The 24,722-nt window shown below is 41.6% G+C and overlaps 1 protein-coding gene across 5 annotated transcripts in view; it reads left to right on the top strand.

Annotated features, from left to right (window-relative positions):
- The window catches only part of PDZRN3 (PDZ domain containing ring finger 3), a 235,090-nt gene that overhangs the window by 205,870 nt on the left and 4,498 nt on the right, over window positions 1–24,722 (top strand). For all 5 annotated transcript variants that reach the window (XM_048490218.1, XM_048490219.1, XM_048490220.1 and 2 more), the window contains 4 exons: window positions 17,665–17,763; window positions 19,588–19,650; window positions 21,497–21,601; window positions 24,431–24,547. In XM_048490218.1, the coding sequence (XP_048346175.1) occupies window positions 17,665–17,763; window positions 19,588–19,650; window positions 21,497–21,601; window positions 24,431–24,547 (384 nt within the window). The remainder of the gene's footprint in view (window positions 1–17,664; window positions 17,764–19,587; window positions 19,651–21,496; window positions 21,602–24,430; window positions 24,548–24,722) is intronic.

Here is a 24,722-nt window from a genome sequence, read left to right as displayed (position 1 = left end):
GAAAGTGCATTATTCTGCATGTGCAGAAGGAGCCACAGTCTCAGTCAAGATTTTCTTTCCCTGCAACCTCATTCAAAATTTATTCAAGTACCAAAATTCACTAAAAAGCATGAAATTGAGTGACAAACCAGGACATGATCTAAATTGCATCAGTATTTACTTTGTAGTGCAGTCCTTAGGAGAGTTATACCCTTCTAAGTCCATTGAATTCAGTGGGTTTAGAAGGGTGTAACTCCACTCGGGGTTGTTCTATTAGTCTGACGCCCCCCCATCCGTACCCCAGATTTGAGTTTCCCTGGCACTGAATTAAAGTTTTGAATGAACTCTCTGAAGGGATTCCCCTCTGTACTAACTACAATCTTCTAGTTGCCAACTTCTAGTTACTCTCATGCTTCAGGTGGCTGGCCGTGTATTTCCTAGAGCCCTTTGCTATACTGGCTCCCGTCCTGTGAAATGGGTCTCCTGAGAAGATGAGGGGGGCGCCATCTTTAGATATATATTTTTGAGAAGTTTTATGGAGCCATTTTGTTTGGGAGAGCTTTTCATAGTATTTAAGATACAGGCATTTTTAATAAGATTTTATGGTATTTTGTATATTTTCAATCATGATGCTGTAAGCCACCATGAGCAACAAAGGAAAGGCGAGGCAGGGCGTTTTACTAATTAATACAGTTCATTGAAGATGATCCACAAAAGCGCTTCCTCCACTTTTGCCAAAGCCAGTACAGAAAGCTAATCCGAGGCAAGCCCCAACCTTACCTGGTCTCTGCCCACCTGCCATACAACCAAATTGCTGGCACTGATACCACTGAATAAATGGTAAGACATTTTCAGCTGGCAGAAGTCAAATGTGTGCCATCCAGTAAGACTCGAATAATTTCATGACATTCGATAATTTTGACACTAGAAGAGTGCTTAATAAAAGAAAACTTTGTAACAGCAATGGCTGACTGTTGAGGAAGCGTTTCTGGCTTAATAGCATTTCTGAAATCCCTTAAGAATGTTTTCAAACCTGGGAGACGGCGATCAATGGAAAGGGTCAAAGTGTAACAAACACTCAAGCAGCTTCTTGCTTTTATTGTTTGCCTATTGACGGATTTGTCGTAATAGACCACAAAGGCACTTGCTTCGTTGGCTGTAGCAGCAATGTTGAAAAAGAAGCAAAATATCAGGACAGACCACCTGGGCCACTCTCTCCATAAAACATGTTCTGAATTTCAGTCCATCATCTTGGCTTTTATGGCCCCCTAACTCACAATTAATGACTTAGCAGATACAGTCAACAAGTCTCCTGTGTCCAGGTCCATAGCTCTTGCTAGAATATGGTGAAAAGCACTAGAATTGCATACCAATCTCTACAGGCTGATATAAGTTGGAAAAGAAATCGAATTGCTGCCAAGAATTGACCACTAATGGCAGGAACTCAGTACCTGAAACCAGGCTCTGGGATTGCAAAGAATTCAGCTCCTGTTAACACAATGTATTACACAGCTCCTGTGTAAAAAATGTTCACCCAGAGTATAATATAGCAGTACGCTGCTAAATTGCAACATATTTTTCAAGCTTTAAGTGGAACTGTTTCTTTAAATACCTACGTCAGTAAAAATGTGCAAAGTAAGACCTTTTTTTACACATTACCAAGGAAGTAGTAATTAGAATAATGCTACATGAGATGGATAGATTCTATAAAGCAAGTCACAGCCCTCAGTTTGCAAGACCCAAGCAAGACTGTTAACATAGGGCAGGGGTCTGCAACCTGCAGCTCTCCAGATGTTCATGGACTACAAATCCCATCAGCCAATTGGCCATGCTGGCAGGGGATGATGGGAATTGTAGTCCATGAACGTCTGGAGAGCCGCAGGTTGCAGACCCCTGACATGCGGCATTTTGCAGGACATTGAGTCATAGGGTCACCATGAGTCAGAAGTGACTTGATGGCACTTAACACACACTTGCAAATAGCATAGTTGTATGACACCATGGACAACCAATTCATATAATTTGACAAAGGAAGTTCTAGTCTAGAAAAGCTGATGCTGGAATAAAAATGTAGTGTTCAAGGGGTCACTAGACCTGTATTTATCCCCCTTCATCTCCTTGTCCAAGAGGTAGGATCATCTAGCCATCTATACTCTTTTCCACTGAATAAACTAAGTAGAATTGTAACTTCCTCTGCCACATGCTGGACCATCTTTGTTTTAGAATGCTCCACTTGGAGCCTAGTGCCTACCTAACAGAACTAGGTAGGCATTAGGACCCAAGCGGAGCATTCTAAAACCAAAACAGTCCAGCATGTGGCAAATGAAGTTACAGCTCTGCTTAGATCTTTCAGTGGAAACGAGTATAGCCATAAGAACCCAGGTCCAATAGATCTTCATTTAAAGCCATTCTTAAGAGAAAAGTGAACAAAGTTTGTTCTGGAACGTCAGGATCCAGAAGGATTGTAGTCTTTTCAGACCATCACTGAACCAGTGGCAATCAGTAGTCAGGATTAGATTTGTGCAGCTCAGGAGACCACCACCCTCAGGAGGATACCACCCTTTGTGTGGCAACTATATTTGCAGTGTGTAAGTGACACATAGTATCTCATGTGGCAAACACATGTCTGGATGATGCTCAGTTGTCCCTGGGCCTTCACTCAGCTTCCACTCTTAGACAAGGGCACCCAAAACTGTCCCATCCACATTTGACATGTTTGCTGCACGACGCAGCAGCGCAACAGAGTTGTATGTGCTGCAGACATGTTTCCTTCTGAAAGTGTGCTGCTGGCCTTGCTACCATCAAAAGATGTGGATCAGGATTCATGCACAGTACCCTTGCAGCCCCCCCCCCCCTCACTCCACAAATCAGTTCACTGCCATAGAAACACTCCTTCTGAGAAGAGGGGCTCAGTTTTAATAAAGGAGCGAACTGGCCCTAACAAGAGATTGTCTACAACACAATTCAATAATCTGCTGAGCGCAAGTTTCCTTTTGGCTAGACAGAGGTTAATTTGCTATTATCTTCAGTTCTGAAAACTTACTGTTATGAGTAGCTTCAGGCGCAATAATATCACTACACACTACTTCATTCTTGTCTCACTGTAAATAGCATATGGATTTTGAGTAACCAGGTGGTTTAGCTTTGCTTATCTCTCACCAATTGGCATAGGGCCACAATAATTTTATGCAGTTGTCTAGCATACGTTTCATATTCAGGGATATTCAGAGATATATCTCATATTGACACACACTTCCTTTTTCATCAGAGCTCACATGAGAAAAGCTATCTTTTCTATTGATACATCTCAAAATGTTATGTTAATTCTTATTCATGATACACTATTGTAATTCTTCATAGACCATCCCTGACCATCCATTCTTAGACAAATAGGGCCCAAGCCACTCTGAATAACCACTGCTTGTCCTTCATTAATTCTTACAATAGATCCCTGCAACAGAGGGGTACATAATATTACAGTGTTCCTTGGCTTCTTTCTTTGGATTTGGCCATATTGTGTTTACCAGCAGCAACACAGCTGTGTGTGAGCAACATCTTGTATGACTCAGTGTGGATGTCAGACGTGGGTGGGTGCCATGAAGTCACAACCAACTTATGACAACCTCAGCAAAGTCTTTCAATGCTGGTGAGAATCAGAGGTGGTTTGCCATTTCCTTCCTCTGTAGAGTCTTCCTTGGTGGTCTCCCATCAAGTACTGACCCTGCTTAGTTTCCAAGATCTGAGGAGATCAGGCTTACGCCCAGCCACCTTCCCTCCAGGACTATATATAGGAAGGTTGAAATCCGGAGAAAGTTAATATATGACTATAATTAACTTCAAATATAAACATTGACTCAGTTACAAAAATGGAAAAAAGAACATCCTTTTTTTCCATACGAACAGAGCCATGTTTGTGTTATTTACAATACAAAGAATCACCTTCCTTAGCAAGACTGAAGGAGTTAGGATCCAGAAGGATTGTAGTCTTTCAGCGCACATATTGTTAGTCAAAGAACATCAAAGAAAGATTTTCTTTAGAGCTCCAAGCCAAAAGAAGCTCATGGGAAACTGGAAACCTACCTGTAACAAAAGGAAAAACCTTCAGTAATGAACAAAGACTAGCCACCTTATCTGTCTGTTGCATTTTTATCTCCCTGTAAGGAGCTCAAGGCAGTGTACATGGGTTTTCTCACCTGTATTTTACCTTCACACCTCCTCTCTGTCATATCCCTAATGGTCCTATCAAAGCTGCTGTATTTTGTCCCCCTAGCAAGCCTCCTGTCGTGAGTCTGGGAACTGCTTGTGTGGTGACATTAGTCTTTGTATTTGCCTATCTTGCCATTCCACAATGGTTTTTCCTCTGAATGTAGCCTCTTACCCACCCCACCTGCCCCCACTGCCTCCCCCGCTCCTCCATGGACTCCAGGGTGCATTCCAGCTTTGTAGTGAGTTGCCAGAGTTAGAGATAAAGTTGCTCACTGTCTGAACCAACTGATATTGTTGTGGATAACAAAATAATGATGTTATTTCGATGCCAGACACAAGGTTGGGGGACCCCCCCCCCCCGGAAATTTTATCAAGTCTTATGTCTGCTATGTTTTTTCAGATCTGGCTATAGAAAAATATTATTACCAAGCCTGCACAGAGTTTCTCTTTGGATATCTATAGCATGGAACCTTATACTTCGTGAGGTAGTATAGATTGGGAGGAAGGGGCTGACCAAGGTCATCTTGTGAGCTTCATAGCTGATTGAAAATGCAGGTCCTAATTTTGATTTTGTAGCCACTACCCTATGGCCAATTATGCACAAGGCATCTGCTGCGCAATGGGAGCAAATGTGCATCACTGCAAGATTTCTTGTACGGATGTATTTTTTCAAGCCCCACTTTCACTCTCTATTCTCCCCACGGCAAGCAAGGCCACTTATAGCATGAAGGTAATTTTGCTTCACAGCCAGAGCTGGCGAATTTGCTAGTGGACACAGGTTTGCCCCAGGCCTCTTTCCTTCACCCACAGCCAGCACACCTAGTCTCCACACCCCACTCCCCAGCGCTGCTTTGCCTTCTTCCCCCTCCTCCCTGTTGCTGCTTCTCCTTCCCACTTCTCTAAATGCTTATATCGCTACGTCGATATCAGGCAGGGTCTCTTTCTGGTTCCACCCCAACTCCCACCCTCTGCTCCCCAATAATCGGAGAGGGCATTTTTAAAACTTTCTTTCTGACAAGCTTCTGTTTTGAAAAGGAGCCTCTCTTGCAGCAGTGAGAGAGTAAGTGTGTGCGCATATAGGACTGTGTGTGCACATAGGAAAAGGGAGGGGATGAGAATATCAGCGAGATCTGTGCCTTTAAGGCTGTTGATGGGCTGAGCAAAAGGAGTTGCCAGTTCAGTCTTCAGGAAACAGCTGCACAAGCAGGGACTGGGCTGCCTCCTCACATGTAAAGAGAAATGTGAGGAGAGTCCTCTGCAATTGCACAGAAAAGAGTCCCAAGGTAAGCATTCCCTGTGTAATTGGCCTATGGCGGTTTAAATCTGCAGTTATAGAACAGACCGGGAAAGAAACTGGGAAAGGTCATCTAGCATAAATATTAAATTAAAGATTTGAAAGGATGGTTGGGCACCAATTACCTATCTGGTGTGGATAGATAACAAGGGAAGAAGAGGCTTGTTATTTAGGTTAAGAAAACAAATAACGAACGAAGTTGCCAGTTAGGCAGTTTCTTACAAACTACAGACAAGGTGAGAAATCGGCTTCTAGGTTGCACCAATTTAAAGTTCAAGTTTCCTATTAAAGAATCCTTCTGCCTGGGTAACTGTCAAGAAGGAGCCTTCACCAGGATCCTTGTTTTTCATATCATTTTCTTAGAGGGCATTTTTTCCATGATAGAGCCTTCAATGTTGTACGATCCCATCTGCTGCCTAATGGGTTCAGCCAAAAAAACAGGTAACCTCCCCTCAGTCACCAGTTGTGAGACCCAGGGCTCCACAAGGCAGCTCAGGTATTAATAATAGCTGGTCACGAGTCCTGTCCTGGTCCCTATGATTTTCCTAGTTACGTGCAAATTCCCTCTTTCCTCTGTTGTTCAAATGACGTTAATCCTTTTATTTAAGAGAACCTGTGTCGTGCCCAGTATGGCTTGGGTGCAAAAGAAGTGGATATGCCATTTCACAATTGAGACAGGCCCCATTTTTATCTGGATAAGGGATGTGTATGACAGAAAGAGAGAGAAAAGTGGGCCTATCACAGTGGTGGCGAACCTTTGGCACTCCAGATGTTATGGACTACAATTCCCATCAGCCCCTGCCACCATGGCCAATTGGCCATGCTGGCAGGGGCTGATGGGAATTGTCATCCATAACATCTGGAGTGCCAAAGGTTTGCCACCACGGGCCTATCACATTCTGCCTCAGATAAGTCACAGACGCAGTGGCAGCTACCTGTTGAGAGTATGAGGCTAATGTGTCTGAGTAAGGAGTAGTCACATGGCTTCGCAGAGGGTAGGGAAGCAGGGTCCTCTGTCAGCTTTCTTCTACCTTTCCTCCTGACCCACCTAGCATGCTAAAATGTGTGGTCATTTCTTGCACTCAGGACCCTCCATCTACCTTAACCAGCTACAAAGTCCCAACATACACAGGGAAAACAGTGGTTTGGATCAAAAGGTGGCTTTCTTCGCCAAGGGAGAACTCTTCCATTGATCTTCTGTTAAATACAAGACTCTCAGCTCTTACTGTGAATGAAGGACCCTTCTGTTAGTAGAAGGCCTTCTTAGATCAAACCACTATGTTTCCTTGAATAGGCATAATTTACATACCAAAATACAATATCGTAATTTCCATTATAAAAATAAAATGAAGTTTGAGGAGATAAAGTAGGATAGGCATATTTTGAATAAAATAAACATTGTTACCAGGATATGTATGTCATGTATTTTTGCCAATGCATCATTTTATCCTTACTTTATAATGTATATCTGAAAGCATTTTTGAATACGAGAATTCTTTTTAAAAAGCACTAGCTATCATAGGATGCCTAGCAGTTATGTATCTTTTTATTGGTTGTTGTGGGCTTTCCAGGCTGTGTGGCCGTGGTCTGGTAGATCTTGTTCCTAATGTTTGCAAACCCAACCATCAATTGGGCCACACAGTGTACAGAAAACCAACACACACAAACCTGTATCTACCTAAAAACTCCAACCACCACCCACAACAAAAAAGGGATATAATCAAAACTTTGACAGATCATGCAAAACAAATCTGTGAACCTCACATCCTCCCTGATGAAATCAATAACAATCTAACCTCCAGCAAATACTGGAGAATTATCACATCATTGATGTGACATCAATGCAAAGTGACCTTACATCACAGGCCTGGCACCATTTTAAATAAAATTCCCTACCACTGCCCCTTCAGCAGACTGGCAAGAAACAAATAGGGAGAGCAAAAAAAAATCTCCCTAGCTCTGGCTGATGTGGAAACACTGGAACTCAAGTTTTCTTTGTGTTCACATCTGAAGAAGCCCATCTCTCTTTGTTGGTCTGCATGAGGAAACTGTCTGCTGTGTTGAAATTTAAAATCCATACATTTGTACCCAGGGTGTATAATGGCTCGGACCCAGCAGCAAAAAAACAGACCCAGCATGGGAAATTCCTGATGACTGAAGGCAGTGCTTGGGGATGGGGAGTTTGGGGAGAGGAAAGATGTGAGTATGTGATGCCATAGAACCGTGGTGGCGAACCTTTGGCACTCCAGATGTTATGGACTACAATTCCCATCAGCCCATCAATCGGCCATGCTGGCAGTGGCTGATGGGAATTGTAGTCCATAATATCTGGAGTGCCAAAGGTTCGCCACCACTGCCATAGAACCTGACCTCCAAAGCTGTCATTTCCTGCAGGCCCCATTTGGAGGTTGACAATACTGTTCACTACTGCGACAATGCCTATGCATGTGCCAATCACTTGCAGTTTCATAGGATAAATTAGTTCAGTGGTTATTACTTCTTGCTCCCTGACATGAAAGCTATATTCCTTAACCATTCAAATCTCAAAAGATTGCTTTGCAGATGTAGGAGTCTAGGAATCTGTTCACCATTAACAAATTTCATGACACCTATGGGTTTTTATTTTGTTTGTTAAGTACCCCATTCTAAAAGGTACCCTGAACATTGAAATTTTTCCTTGCTTTGGTGGTTTTAAATTTATGGAGTTATTGTCCATAAAGTCTTTTGAAGCTTTATGATTGTATTAAAACTTTATTGAGGCACAAGCAACTAGGAAGCAGCTGTTCTCTTTTCTAAGTACACAAAATTATCATATCTAGGGCAGCATCAAATCCCAGTTATTTCTGTTCTAACTAGGGCTGAGGGGATTGTACTCAAAGGTGGGGCTATATCTAATTATTCATAAAAATTCAGGTAGTAAACACCTGCTCTGAGGCTATTCTGGAGTGAGGTGTGTGTGTGTGTGTGTGTTTTGCAAACACCATTTGTCTGAGCATTGCTTCCTCAGTTCTGTGTATACTTTTAAAAGTGCTATAGCTCCACACAATATATGTTAGACAGGAGATCCAGAAGTGGTGCATACTGAATGTGAAGCATATTTTAAAACTCAGGCTTTTGGTTACAGTGCATGGAAATGCATGAAAACCAAAATCATTGAATGTTAAACATGTTAAACATTGAATGTTAAACATTTTGCAAACATGAATGCTGTAGACTTCAAATGGATGATATATAAGCAAGAAAGGAACATGAGCTGATTTTGATTTGACAAAACATGAATATTTGTGTACACATGTGAACATACTAAGGTAGCATTTTATTGTTTCCCATGATGGTGCTTTTCATTATTAGGGTTTTACCAGTAATCATAGGATTTGGAATCTGATTTCACTGCAGTTTGTCAAATCAGGATTTGATTCTGCTTGCTGTAGGTTTAGCCTAGAGACAATAAGGCAAGGTGCTAAATTCTTGGTACCCCAAACACTTTATTTAAGTTTGGGGGATAAAGTGAAATATATACTCTCCTATCATCAGATCTAGACTTTTCAGGATAGAAGATGAAAAATAATCATGATTTGAGAAATACTGTGGAACGAAACCAAATATTTGCTTGCAGTTTTCAAGTATTGTTCCCAGGAAACAAGGAACATTTAGTTTTGTGTCATTAAGAAAGATGGAAATGAAAATAAACAGTTAAGAATTAAAATTTAGTTGAAAAACTACATTTATAATTTGATAAATTGTACCACAGGCCAATGAATGCTTGTGCTTTGCAGCCCAATCATATACAGTTTTACTGAGAAATTAACTCCCACTGGGATCAGTCAAGCTTACTGCCAAGGAGTATAAATTTGAGTACTTAAAAATAGTATGCCTCTTAATAAATCATAAGTTTACAATTACGCTTAATTTTTCGACTCTCTGGTGTATCCCTTCTCCATAATTATCATATATGCCATTTATAAAGTATAAATTAATTACAATATTTCACAAACCCTCCTTGGTGGAAGTGAGTGTACATTTCAATACTGTAAATTGCATAAAGCTGTTTAAAGAAATCTTTCCAAGGCAGCGACTTTCTTTTGCCTCAAAGCCATAGAATCTACTGACTTCATTTCCCTTTGCCTGAAGAATTGACTCCAGTGACTAGACTTGGCTGTCATTGTCTGATCTGCCTTATTCATCAACCAAAGCCCCCTTTCTTTCTTTTGTTTGTTTGTTTTTTAAAGGAAAGGCAAAGCCTTAGAAATATGGAAAACTTCTACCCTTATACCGATGCATTCAACCTTTCTGCAACAAAAGGAAAGCATGGTGAGGGAACGCAGCCATTCACAATCGCGTCTATTGATTGGAAATCATTTAAATACCATCTGAAATGTCACTGACATTTACTGCTCTCTTTTTAAAAAAAAACAAATTACACATGTTGACAAGTAAATAACAAGAGATTGCTTATCGTGGCAGCTGTCATGTAGACATGCCAATAAATTATGCATATCGGCGAGTTTTATTGTCTTCCCCCGGTGAATGACACCACAGGTTGAAATTGAGAGATGCTCAGAGGATAGACTATTATGTTATTAGGACTTTTAATGCATTATTACCAGGAGGGGAAAGCCAGTAATTTCCTTTCATTCTGTACACCTAGTGTGGTTTCCCACCTCATATGGTAACGATGCTGGAATTCATAAATGTGTTTCAAGTCCATTATTGCAGCCTTGGATCCTACTTCTTTTTAACTTTTAGCTTTCTCTGATTCCTAAGGGAGCAAAATATTATTTAAACCAGGATTGACGGCTCAGCAACAGAGCTTGAGTAATAAAGGGGCCAAAGAACTGTATCAGGCATTTTAGTCCAGTGTGCACTGCCAAAAACACTGGATGATAAAGGATGGAAACTAGCAGTAGATAGTCAAGGATTTTTAGAAATGGGACATTACTGTCATTGAAGAAGAAGAAGGAGGAGGAAGACAAGGAGGAGTTTGGATTTATATCCCCCCTTTCTCTCCTATAGGAGACTCAAAGGGGCTTACAATCTCCTTGCCCTTCCCCCCTCACAACTAACACCCTGTGTAAAGACCTTAATGTGGATTTAACATCCAATGTGCCCCCTCCTGCCACCCTTTAACCTTCTGAGTGATATGAAAAGTAAGAAATATAAATAGAAGCTTGCTAATTTTACCAAAATTACTGTGGAAAAAGCTAGAAAAACAAAAGACAAACCCATGGAGGAGTAAGGGGATCTGGCAGGTTTAAAACTAACACCTTCTCCGTTTGCTAGTAACATTTATAGAAGAATCAAGCTGAATGAAATGGTGCACACAGAAGTATGTGCAATGAAACAAACAAAGATGTACTTATTGGATTAAACAAATGGAGTCCCTGCAAGATTTGTAGGGGAATCCCACTTCCCAGTTTCACCAAGTAGAATGAAGAATGAATGTAATTTGGGTGAGGGATTTAATCTCTTCAATATATATTTTAACATATCAGATTTTCCTACAAATGGGGGGAGGGGGGCTCCCATCATTTACAGAAAAAAAATTGGTGTTGACGTGTCCCCAATCCAGAGATTTAGTTATCTGCGGATGCGGCCACATGTTGCTATTATATATAGAGATACAATTTTTGTTTCTTTACCAGCACATGAAGCCAATGTTGTTTATGATTAACTCATTAGGCACAATGTGGTATTTCTAAGAACATTCCTGCTGGATCAGACCAAAGGTTCATCTTGTCCAGCATCCTACTCCCCCCAATATCCTACTTTGCAGAGTGCCTCTGGGAAACCAGCAAACTATACAAGAAGGCAGTTACCCCTGTTACCCATTTGTCACCATCTGTGAGGAATGGAGTTTCCCTTTTCATGTTACTGTTAATAGCCAATAATAGCCATTACAGTCCATGATTTTGTCTAATATCCTTTTAAAGCCACATAAGATAGTGCCCAGTATCACATCGTGGGACAGATAATTGCATAAATTATATGTTGCAGTAAGACATACTTCCTGAACCCATTCCCATGATTGACTAATGTCAAATGCTTATATTGTGGGAGAGAAAAATAAATTCACTTAATCCCCTTCATCTCTAACATGCATAATTTTATGAACCCCAGTTAAGTATACATTTGTATGGGTATAAATTAGTATATGTATAAATTATGGGACAAAAGGTACCAGGTGGATATTAGGATTTTTTTAAAGTAAGAGTAGTTCATTAGTGGAATCAGCTGTCTAGGGAAGTGGTTAGCCCCCCTCACTGGCAGTCTTCAAGGAGCAACAAGAATATTTGTCAGGGATCGTTTGGGCTCATTCTGCATTGAGCTGGAGTTTTACTACGTGGCCTGCATGGCCCCTTCCAACTCTGTGACTATTTATGAATGTAAGTGCTTACCTGTTTACTTTGGGGTGGCGTTTTTCCAGTTTTTTGTTTACACAGGAATTCTCCTGCTGTGAATTGTCCCCAATCAAGCCAATCCTCCATTTTGCCCAATCCCCACTTACTTGTTTTATCCATGCAACCTCTAGCTGGAGAGGTTGCCTGCCACCTTTTTTTTTGGGGGGGGGGGAGGAGGGGTGCCTTCTTTGGTCTAGCAATTTGTTAGACCATATAAGTTTTATATCCTTCTGAAGTGGTGCCCAGAAGACCGGGACCAGAACTGTTTCCTGATTGCATTCACAAGCTCAAAGGCCATTTGTTGCCATGCCCGCATGCTCTTACCCTGTTTCTCCCCACTCCTTGCCTTGGGTATGAAATGTGGCTGAGGGTACTGCCTTTGAAAACCTCTGTTTTAATCCCAGTTTGGAATCATGGTTTGGGGGAGGCCATCTGTACTGCTACAAATTGGGACTTGGTTGCAGACTTCTGAAATCTGGAATACTTCAGTGGTTCTCCACATGCAAAGGAACGAGCAAGAGGAAGGATCATGCATATCATGTGTTTGTTCATGCTATCTTCAGGCAGCAAGTATTCCGAATGCAACTGCTCCTTGAATTTATATAAAGGCATTATGATGCTGGCAGTTTTATTCTCCTTCCCTTTCTAATAATCCCTAGAATGGAATTTGTCTTTTCACAGCCAGTGCACACTAAGTCGATGTTTTCATTGAACTATCCATCACTACCTAAGATCTCATTCTTGGTTAGTCATTACTGTTCAAATCCTGTCAGTATATATGTGTGTGGGGGTGGGGGGGTTGCCCCTCTCTGCATCACTGTAGAATGACTTACAGTCAGTGCCATTTGCCATTCTTTTGTTCACTCACCTAGTTTGAAGAAATTCTTGTGAAATTTTTGGTTCTTACTCTGTGAAGTCTCCTCAGGTTGTAGCTGTCTTGAACAGATCAGTGTCAATTGAAAACATGGCCGTCTCACTGCGCATCCTGACTAGAACCCTGCATATCTTCAGCTGCAGATTTAGATATTGTTATCCAAGACAACAAACAATCAAATGAAAAAGAATGAAAATTCGGCTGTTCTCACAGCAGACACAAAATTTCACACACAAAATGGCTTGCCAATATGAGACACCATACTCAAATTAACCCAAAACAAGAATGGCAGATAACTGCCTTGGAATAAAAAACTAAAGGAAAGTTTCACTTTTTCCTCATTTGCGATAATAATATAATATTTCTACAAGGAGGTTTCCATAGCGATTTCTCCTTTGAACACTAGCAGGCCATATAGTTTCCTTTTATTGATCACTAGCATAGGATATGCATTTTAAACCAAATCAGCTGCCTACCATGAGCCAAAGTGAGTTCCTGCAGTTCAGACCTCATCAATAAATATGTGATGGCTGCAGTCCTAGAAAGCTGAAGTGAGACGTAGAGCAATTCTAAGCTCATCTACTCAGAATCCTATTGAAATCTGTTCAATAGGGCTTTCTCCCAGGAAAGTGTTCCAAGGATTGCGTTGGTGGACTCGGGAGGTGTTTGTGAAAGTTTTCATGTCTGTCAGTCAGCATTGTTGAACAGAAAGCCTTAGATAGTAAAAGATTGATTGGTTCATGGGGTATCAGCGTTGTTAAGAATACCCCACACATCTCTTTGACAGTAAGTTTACAGCCTCTGGAAATGCAAACAATATTTAGTCGAATTTCTTGTTCTTAAGATCCCTTCACAAACAAAGGCCCAGGACTACATCACTGTATGAGAATCCACGTTTTTGTGTCAAACTCGCAGCCCTCCAGATGTTATGGACTACAGTTCCCATCATCCCCTGCCAGCATCATGCTGGCAAGGCATGATGGGAACTGTAGTCCATAACATCTGGAGGGCCGCAAATTTGACACCTGTGGTCTAGATGTTCATACTTGTTTATCAGAGATCATATGGAACTAATACAATGTTGACATTACATAGTATCCATAACAGAGGAATGGTGGAGATTAGTGTTGGGCATGGAATACTGTTGGCCTATATCTATTATCATTCCTGAAAATATTTAAATATACCAATTTAAATATACTAATCAGCACAACATAACAATTAAGGAAGTACAAGTAGAAAATCATTATAGAACTGAGGCTGGACATATGTGGCTAGCCCACTAATGATTATCTTCATTGGGTATATAAGTTAGTATATTGTACTGAATTTTGACAGTTAAAATATGAATGTACAAGCCATTTAAATGAGATGGGGGGGGGCTTGACTGTATAGGATAGTTTCCAGTTAATACCTTTTTTAAAATAATGACTCGGCATTTTCAGGCACCAGTATTAGGTCAGGTGGCTTGTTCATTATTTTATGTCAAGAATAATTTTTCAGTGGCTACACAAAGGGTTTATCTTCCAAGCAATTTGAGTGTCGGAAAGTTGGTCATTCTAGTTTTCCCTTGTGATTTTTCCAGCTACAGGGAGACTCTTTTTTTATGCCTTCCCTAGCATAACTTACGATGCAATTTCAGTCACATTCATCTGAAAGTGACACTGAACATGGGGGGGGGGGGGGGGGAGGGGGGGGGGGGGTGTACAAATATTTCCAAAAGCCATGCCAAAAAGTGTGTTGTCTTCTTTACTCCAGTAAGTAGGAAAACAGACTATTAGGTACACCATTTCCCTTGGCAAAAATAAAATGTCACGTAGTAATGAGACTATATAGTCCCCTGTGGGCTTCAAAACTTCTCTCCTTGTCAGATCTAAGTAATGGTTTTCATTCCATCCTTCCCCCTTAATCTCAAAGCTCTGCAAGGAGGGTAAAACTATGCCAGCGATCCTTTCCTGCTGAAAGAGAACCTTGAATGGGAGATAGTCACAGCTTTCAGGTTTTTTCCCCGTGGGCAAGAAAACAATAGCGTTTGGAATAATTAATGTAGAATCTCCCTCAACAGTTCTAGAAAGGACAGAAACAATAAAACAGCTATGATGTGAGTGTCCTGGCATAAGGCACACGATTGCTTCTCTTACATTTCTCCACCTACCTACAAAGCAAAGGCTATTTTAAAATGTAATTAATTTCCAGTCTTTTCTTCCTTCCTTTGTTCCTTTCCTTTTTTTAGATTTAGTTCTTATTTGTACTTTACAATCAAAATCCGAAACATACACAAAAAAAACAAAAGTTGACCAAATTTTAAAGTCCTTATTTCATACAGATGTCCCATTTCTTCTACAACAAATATTAAGCCTTTGAACCCTAAATTGTCAGCACTTGGCCATTCTACATCAAAATAAAGTTAAATCTTTAACATCACTATTGATTTTAAAAATTTCACTTTTCTCTATTTGACCTTGCTTTAACAGTTGTTAATCTTCAAAACCACTAATAAGCAATTTTTGTTCTATTTTGTCGAGATATACAATCAAGGGCTTCCAGCGGTCCATGAACTTACTTAAGTTCTTTAAGTAACAAAGTTAACTTGGCCATTTCAGCCAGCACTTTCATCCCTTACTTTTCTTTTTAATCCTTTATTTTTCTTTTTGTTGGGTTTTTTTTTTGATACCCACTTTTTGGTCATGAGCGACAGCTATTGTGTAAGATATTATGAGATGCATTTATTGCCGTATACTAAAGTGAACAAAAAGCCATTCACACATACAGGGGGGGAAAGGGGGTATTCTTTTCATATGTACAGCTTGCAGGCTCTGACTAGTTCTTGATAGCTAACATGGAGAGCTAAGATTCAATATAGATTTATCAGTCAATATTGCCAAGGGGTGAATCAATAAGTCCACTGCTCTGTGGCAACCAATGGCACCCCCAGTGGTGAGAAAAGCTCACTACAGGGAAGGGATGCAGATCATCAATCAAGTTACTCTTCTCCAGTCCATACCATGGTACTAATGCTAATAAAACTGCAAATACTAGTGACACCTGCCTTACTCTATCAAACCCCAATGATTCCCAGGACCATTCTCCATCTTGTAGTATCACATGGGTGCAAAACACATGGGGGCATGCCAGGTTAGAGCCAGGTTGCAAAGCCTGTAGTCCTCTCCAGCTTTGACAGCCAATGTGGTGTAGTGGTTAAGAGCGTTGGACTCTAATCTGGAGAACTGGGTTTGTTTCCCTTCTGTTCCACATGAAGGCTGCTGGGTGACCTTGGGTTAGTCACAGTTCTTTCAGAACTCTCTCAGCCTCACCTACCTCACAAGGTGCCTGTTGTGGGGAAAGGAAGGGAAGGTGATTGCATGACACTATTAGACTCCTTGCAGGAGAGGAAAGTGTGGTATAAAAACCAACTCTTCTCCCATGTGGCCATGGGAGGGAACCACCTTCTTGTGCTGCAGACCAAAATGAAGGAGGGATATATCAGTATAGCAACATTTTGACACTCTGCAAATGCTTGAATGCATCCAGGAGCTGGGACACATTTAAAAAATTGCAGAATGCTGATTCGACTAATTTAAGTGTAACCAGATTGTTGTAACAGTTTTAGAGACCAGGCATACCCTCATTTACCAGGAGGAGGTAAATGTGTGTGTGTGAGCTAAGTATATACAGTCTGTGCTAAGTATATACAGTGCTTCCAAATGGGCTGCTTTTTTGTAATGAGATTTGGAGTTCATGTTATATTTAGAAAGATCTTTGCTATGAAACAGCAGAAACTGCTACTGAGGCATAAAGTAACTACCTCCATTCTTTTGTTTATATAAATTAGGTTAGTGTTATTGTTCTTTCCCTTCTCTTCCCCCCCTCTTCCCTTCCACTCTGTCCCCTCTTTCCCTGTTTTTTCCATCCTCTTAATGGGACATTCCCCCCACCCCGAAAGGACTGTCGTATTTGTTAATAGCTGGGTTCATTGCATATTGCTGAAATGTTTTACATTTTTATATGTTTTTATTTATATGTTGATATCCATGCTGTAAGATATCTATATCTTGATATCTATGTTGTAAGCCGCCTCAAGCTCAGAAGGGGAGGGCTGGCCTATTAAGTCTAATGAATTGAAATTGAATTATTAGTACATTCAAGAGTGAGACTGGTAAAGTTAATACAGAAGACTGAGGATGCATTATATCCCTTTGGTAACCATAGATAGAAGTTCTGCTGTCAAAATAGACTGGGTTCACCCTGTCCTTCTGCAGATACTGGGACCATAGTGGGTTATATAAGTACAAAACATAAAGTATCTGATCCGCTGAAAGTAGTTATGACTTAAATCCTTATGGAACAAAGGAACAAAGGAACTATGATTTAGACATATATAACTGAATTTCCTTTGCTTTCAATATGATTTAGTCATAACTAATTTTAGATGGATTGGGTCCAAAGTCTTTGGAACAGAGTCTGGAGACGATTCCAGACGTGCATTTTATATAGTCCCAGAATGCTAATAACAGACTGAAGTTGCTTGCCATGTTAGCCCTAATGCCTCAGTGGAGAAATATGACATTGTTTAAAAGGAGAATGAATAACTGCCATCGTATCACTGAAACAAAAGTTTGTCAACTCTATTTCGCTGTTCTAGTCTTGCCTTTCATAAGAGATGGACCATTTTTCTTTTGTCTAATCGATAAAAGGATCTATTTTCAGAATGACTTCATATCAACGGAAAAGTCACAGTTGCCCTCAGTATTGATTGCATGTCCATAATCACTTCTTGCTCAGTAAATTAACTTCATCCAATCATTTGCAATAGAAAAGGAAATTGATCAGTGAAGAAAAAAAATTGCACTTTTTTTTTTTGAAAAATAGACCCTTACCAGCATCTTACTCAGACTGTTCTTGTTGTTGCCTAGGAAGTGGATTTGCATCGAGTGAACAGCCAGGATAAGTTTGGGCTTACCGTGTGCTACAGAACTGACGATGAAGATGATATCGGCATTTATATCAGTGAGGTGAGAGAGAGCAACTTTATACAGAACGTCTGACCTTTTCAAGTAGAGGAAAAACTGTTCTCCTTTTTCCCCATTAATTACATTTCATGTTACTCCCAGTAGCAAGCTTAATTTTAAACATTTGTTATTAAACATTCCTTCCCTACCACTTTGCTTTTGTTCCTCAATATCCTTCATCATCATCCCTCTATTTCTTTCATGTTTATCTACACATGCTATTCATTAAAAATTCATTCATTTCCATGATTAAAACATAAAATATGGGATTCATATCGTTTCCCAGCAAGAGTACAGCCTTGCTTTTCTTAAAGTAGTAAGAAATATGGTCAGAAGTTCGATTTCTGACCATATGTCTGAGAGCTGGTTAACCTTGGGACACTGTGTGACCCAAAGTGGGAAATGACAGGAGAACCAACCATAAATCACATGAGAGTTTGGGGGAAGGGGAAGGTCATTGTATTTTTTTTTCCGCACAAATGTTTACCTCTGTTCTTTCACCTAGTAAGTATCTAATTTATATTCATGCAGAGTTGCTGACTTATTATTATTGTTGTTGTTGTTGTTGTTGTTTGTTTGTTTATTGATTGATTGATTGATTGATTGATTGATTGATTGATTGATTGATTGATTGATTGATTGATTGATTGATTGATTGATTGATTGATTGATTGATAAACCGCCCTCCCCCAGAGGGCTCAGGGCGGTGTAGTCTTTTGAAACATTCAAGTTAAATATTGCAATTTGATTAACATAGCTAATGTGTATACTTGCTTTACTCTAACTTCTTAGCATAGTGAAGTAGGCATCTTATGCTAAGCGTGGTGAGTTAGCCTGGTGTAATGGTTAAGAGCGGTGGACTCTACTCTGGAGAACCAATTTTGATTCCTCACTCCAAACATGAAACTGCTGGGTGACCTTGAATTAATCACAGTTCTTCAGAACTCTCTCAACCCCACCTGCCTCACAAGGTGTCATGTGGGTAGAGGAAGGAAAGGAGTTTGTAAGCCATGGGACTCCTTACAATTAAGAAAACTGGGTTATAAATCAAATCTCTTCTTCATTTCCAAGTGCTTGTTTTAATTACACTCAAAAAGGCTCTGCTGTATTTACCTATGCAAGCAACACATCCAAGTGTAGCAGATTACCTTCTGGTTTAGGGCTTGTTTACAGCCTGTGTGCATTTTATCTTCATCTGATTGAATGCACAAGCTGTCCAATCGGAAAAGGGTCCTGTTACACTCACTTTGGCTTGGATCCACTTGAAGGTTTCCATAGATAGAAGAGATTTCCATCTGCAGAGCCAACCTTCTCAAAAATTCCCTGCAATGGTTTTTTTCCTGGGAGACAGGGAACTCCTGGAAACAGTGTAAGAATGCTGAAATTCTCCAGTGGATCCAAGCTAGCAAGTGATGCAGTAGTTTTCTCAGTAGTGACCAATGGCTCATTCACTGATACAAATCCATTTTGGGCTCAGTGAGTGATAAGCAGGTAAATATGAATTAGTCCATCGGGCTCATCCCAGTGGACTTCATATGAAGTTGCTTCTTTCATTGATGTTAGTCAGTCCTGGCACCAATCAACTTGGACAGCCTGCAGTTGGTACAACTGAGTTTACCAAGCTCATGTGTAGCATTGTATCACCCATGCCTTTGATTAATTTCTGATGACATCTTCCTCTCACTTGGAGGCTATGAGCAGTTAATTGTACTAATTGTACTAAAAATACTGTAAATGTAAATCCCTCCTCTGCTTCCTTTACTTCACTTTCATCATAGCTAGGAAGCACTTAATAGGAAGCAGCCAACTTTCTGCTCTTTGTTTCAGATTGATCCCAACAGTATTGCTGCAAAAGACGGCCGCATCCGAGAAGGCGATCGTATAATTCAAGTAAGTTCGCAAATAAGCCAAACATGATTTATATTATGAGAAATACTAGCACAGTTGACACTAGTTCATCGCTTGCCTAGTTTTGTGTTCCCTCTTGAAAGCAAATCCATAAAGAAATCCTACATAAAAAATAACCCAAAGTAAGTACTCTAAAGTTGATTTTCTTGGCATCCTTTCACAAAACTAAGTTTTGGCCATAGAATTTAACGTTATGGATGGCCAATGAAAGACTAAAGTGTAACCTGGCAGTGTTATAACTGTGAGAGATGACCTAAGAGGACAATTCGGGAATCCTACTATATAAAAACCTAGCCGTGCTCCCAAAGACTCCCTACTTAAAGTGAAAAACTCTGAGAGATGTAGTCCAGAGGGCATGATTTTCCAAGCAGCGGAGGCAACTGGACTATACCTCCCACAATCCTTTGCTTTAACAACATAGTTGTCACCAATATGCCATCCTGTCCCTGAGAAATGCAACCCGCTCTCTCGTGCGAAGCTCCAGCCCCATTCAGATGCCTCTCCAAGTTCCCCACCCCACTCACATGCCCTCCCAAATCCCCTGCCTGTCTCCTCATCTGGGGAGAGGACCTGGGGCCAGGCCTGCTCACAGTGGCCATTCAAAGCCACCACTCTGGCGCCCTCTGGCTTCAAAGGATAGCATTAGAAGAGGCATCCGCTGCACCTCTCCACCACCCAGCACGATGCTGGTTCCGCACATGGGGAAGAGATGGGACTGCCCTGAGAAGGCCTGGGTGCTAACCACAGCAAACAGGGGAAGCAATTAGGATGCAGCCAGGCCTCTCCACTACCAGAGGGGGACAGAGGAAGAGGAGAAGAAGTAAAGAAGGATGCCGCTAGCACAAGGCTCTCACTGCCCAGCCAGGCCAGCAAGAAGCTCATGAACACCCACCCCAACAGTTTTCTAGAGCCTATTGTATTTGTTTGCACAATGGGTTTTACTGCTAGCCTCTTATGATCCTTATCCTTATAATACTTTTAATGTGCAAAGAAATGTATCATTCTTCCTTTCATCAGCCTCGTAACAGTTTTGTGACTCCCAATAGTCAAATTATTTTTGAGGTGATAAAATTGTGTGGCAAACAGTTACCTGCTTTGCCAGGAAAAGTTTTGAAACCCAAAGTTCTTTGTTGTTTTTAAACAAAAACACGAAAACGTTTCTCCATTTGAATGCGCTCATAAGCGGAACAGTCACTAGAAGACTGTTGATTTAAAACATTTGTCTGATGGCAAGACTGATCATAAACTAGCATTACAATCCTAAGCAGTTAAACCCTTCTGAACCTACGAAAGTTACTCTAAGATTGCATTCCTGTGCCTTGAAGACCTAGGCAGCTTGTACTAAAAGACACTGATTGGTCAAGGGCAGCTGCTGAATTTATGGCTGAACCCAGAACTGAAACCTTTAATTTGTATAAGACTAAGCAAATAGTACTGATGGATTTGACTTCATGTGAAGAATGTGTTTAAGCCCAGAGTAATATCCTTGGGGCCTATATAGCTGGCAACTCGCAGATTTTTAAAGTAACACACTTCGCTGAATTTTCACCTTTCAGTTATTTTTCTCTAGTAAGTTCTACGCATTAGAACTTACTATGGCTACCAATCTTGATCCTCCTTGATCTCAGATTGCAAATGCCTTGGCAGACCAGGTGCTTGGGAGCAGCAGCAGCAGCAGAGGGCCATTGCTTTCACATCCTGCATGTGAGCTCCGAAAGGCACCTGGTGGGCCACTGCGAGTAGCAGAGTGCTGGACTAGATGGACTCTGGTCTGATCCAGCAGGCTAGTTCTTATGTTCTTATTAACATCTTCTCTCTTTTTTTACAGATTAATGGCATAGAGATACAGAATCGGGAGGAAGCTGTGGCACTTCTTACCAGTGAGGAAAGCAAGAATGTCTCCTTGCTCATAGCAAGGCCAGAAATTCTCCAGGTACCATATCTAATGTACATTTTCTGGGAAAGGATGACAAGGACAATCCCCCTGTCAGATGTGCAGTTTATTTATTTATTTAAAACATTTCATGTTTGAACAAATAAAAACAGCATTTAAAATTATAAAATAACTCAATAAAAACACATACCCATATAACACCAGAGCCAGGGAGGAAGCCAGCAAATGTTCTTGGGAGGTATACCCAAACAAAACAACAACAAAAAAGTCTTCACGCACCCTAGTGGAAAACAGGTGAATCTCCCTGAGAAAGGTGTTCCAACCTTTTGGTGCCATGACTCAGAAAGCTGTATCATAGGCCCTTTCTGCATGGGCCATATACGGCGCCCTGGGGACGGCAAAAACGCCATCCCCAAGGAGCCGTTCGCACAGGCGGCGCTGCTAAAATGCAGCAGCGCCGACCTGGCTCCCCTCCCCCACCCCCAGGGCTGCATCAGGCCGCCTCCAAAAACCTCCCTCCTGGAGGGAGGTTTTTGGGGAAACAGCGCGTTCCCGCTGGCGCGGTGCGACCCCTGGAGGTCGGAGGGCAGCGTGGGCGGGTCTCAGCAGTCCAGTAGAGTGACGAAGGCGACGAGGTGAGTGGGAGAGGGATGGGGAAGAGGCGGCTCTGTGCGGAGCCGCCTCTCCCGTGCCGGCCTCTGCGGGGGCCGCTCGCACGCTCCCGTGCGAACGGCCCCCACCCCTCCACTGGCAGAATTCCTGCCGGTGGAGGAGCGCCCTTTCTGCAGTGCAGAAAGGGCCTCAGGTCACCAGCTGTCTAGCCTCAGAAATAAAGCAAAGCCACTGATGGTGAACGGAGTGAACAGGTAGGTTCAAGGGCAGACCCAAATAGACCACATTGCAATAATCTGATTTCAGTGTTGCCAAGGCATACGTCTCAGTGGCAAGATCTTTCCTACCCAGGAAGGGCCACAGTTGGCTCACCACTTGAAGCTGATGAAAGGTATGCCAGGCCACTACTGCTACATGTTTATCCAAAAGGAGGCCCAGGTCTAAGAGCACCACCAAGCTTTGAATCTGCTCCTTCAGTGGGAGTTCTATCCCATCCACATCAGGAGAAAACCCATTCCCCATACCAGAACTCCCCTCCCTCCCACCAGTAGCACCTCCATTTTGTCAGGATTAGGTTTTAAATGGTTTTTAGTCTTTTTTGAGGCTTGCGTGGTTCGAAATTTCTATGCTAGCACGTCCAACCAGAATAGGACCTGTAGGAGAACAAGAGCTGCCCATGAAGACCATAAGAGTCAAAAATGGATACACAGAAAAGACCATTAGATTCATCATTGGTCAAATCACTCTTCTGAGAAACAGTTTTCAAGCATCATCTGGTTTTTTTGGGGGGGGGTTCATTTTGCTCTGACGTGAGACTGCAAAGCAGATACAATCATTACATCCTAAGCTGAGTTACAGACTTCTAAGTGTACTGGCATCAGTGCATTTAGAAGGGTGTAACTGTTTAGGATGTCACTGTTCTGACACTCTTTTCTGTAGGTTTCAAGAATGGACTGTCTCTTTAACCATCGTGCAAAACCCTGAGCCTTTGTAGCTCCCTATCCAGAAAGCATGATTAGGTCTTTCTCTTGCAGCATTGGCTGGTTATAGTCTGCAACATGCAGTGCTAAAAGGAACACATCACAGCACCCAAGCTGGATTCTTAACCACTGCTGAGCAGAGTAATACTAACTATGTCATATATTATCATGCTTCTTTTTAACAATCCAGAATTATTGCTTTTATTGCATTACATTATGTTGCTACTGCATTTGTGCTGGTGCCATCTGGATGCTTCATTCCGTTGTGCAGGAAGTAATGGGAGTGTGTAGAAAGGTGATCCTTAAGGGACAAGATGGAAAACTCATAACACTTAGTAAAGAATTGTTTCCTGTTCTGACTAGATAAAATAGCAGTATTTATGCTCATGGCTCTTTTCTTCCGCATGGCATGCCTATCCAGGAGAGATGGCAACAAGTCATGTCACAGGCTGATAAGATTGCAAGTTAGCAATCTCATTCTGTTTTTCTCTCCGTTTGTTGCGTGCTACTCTGCAAAGAGGAACTGAATTCTAATCCAGTAGCACCACAGAGGCTAACAAGATTCTTGGGGTATAATTTTATTCCTCAAAATCTTATTTATCTTTTAGGCCCGTTCTGCACGGGCCAATAAACATGGATCAAGGATGGTAAAAACCCTGTTTTGGAGGGAGAACTTTGAACTAAAGCGAGTCTGCCCCGTGTTATTTCCCCCAAACTTGGTTTTTCGAGAATCACACTATCCGCGAGTCTTTTGAAAAATCCCGGGTTGCAGCTGCTTGTGAGCGAATGGCTGGGCAGGAGGCGCTTTATTGGCTGTGCTTTCCTTTTTTATTATTATTTCCCAGCTTATATCTGCGTAGCCACATGGGTGCAAATGATCGTCTCGTGGTATCGTGAGATGTCAGCATGGCTGTGGGGGTCCATCTGTGCATGCTACACATTGGTGGGAGGTAAATAAAAAAATAGACACGCCTCCATATGAAGGCATAACAGCAACCCACATTATTTCCATGGGCTCCAATCACTCCAATCACAGATGCACGCAAACGCGAAAACTGGAAAGCAGGTTACTTTATCCCGACTGCACCCCTCTATGCATTTGCTGTACGGAAAGGGCCTTAGGTTCTCCTGGATTTGGATCGGGCTATTGTGCTGCAGGCCAAACACAGCCACCCTCTGCAAAGAGGGAATCCTTATCCCAGAAAGTTGCTTACCAGATCTCTGTTCAGACGAGGCACATTTATTTTGTATGTCTGTTTTGTATTGCCTCTTGTAGTTGGATGAAGGATGGATGGACGATGACAGAAATGATTTTCTGGATGACTTGCACATGGACATGCTGGAGGAACAGCATCACCAGGCAATGCAGTTTACTGCCAACATGCTTCAGCAGGTAGATGCCCTTGTATGTCGTTTGTCAAAACGTCTTCATGCCCCATCGTAATAATCTGAGATAATAGGGGAAATGTACCACTTCTGGTTAGGACAAAAGGGTTATTTCTACGAAGCCAGGCTTTCCCATGATGCCTGTTGAACATTTCATGCATTTCTTGTAAGCATCCTAGGAT

This window comes from Sphaerodactylus townsendi, linkage group LG03 (genome assembly GCF_021028975.2).
Source record: "Sphaerodactylus townsendi isolate TG3544 linkage group LG03, MPM_Stown_v2.3, whole genome shotgun sequence".
NCBI classification, from domain to species: domain Eukaryota; kingdom Metazoa; phylum Chordata; class Lepidosauria; order Squamata; family Sphaerodactylidae; genus Sphaerodactylus; species Sphaerodactylus townsendi.
The sequence above is the reverse complement of the archived record's forward strand: the minus strand, read 5'-3'. Positions and strand labels throughout refer to the sequence as shown.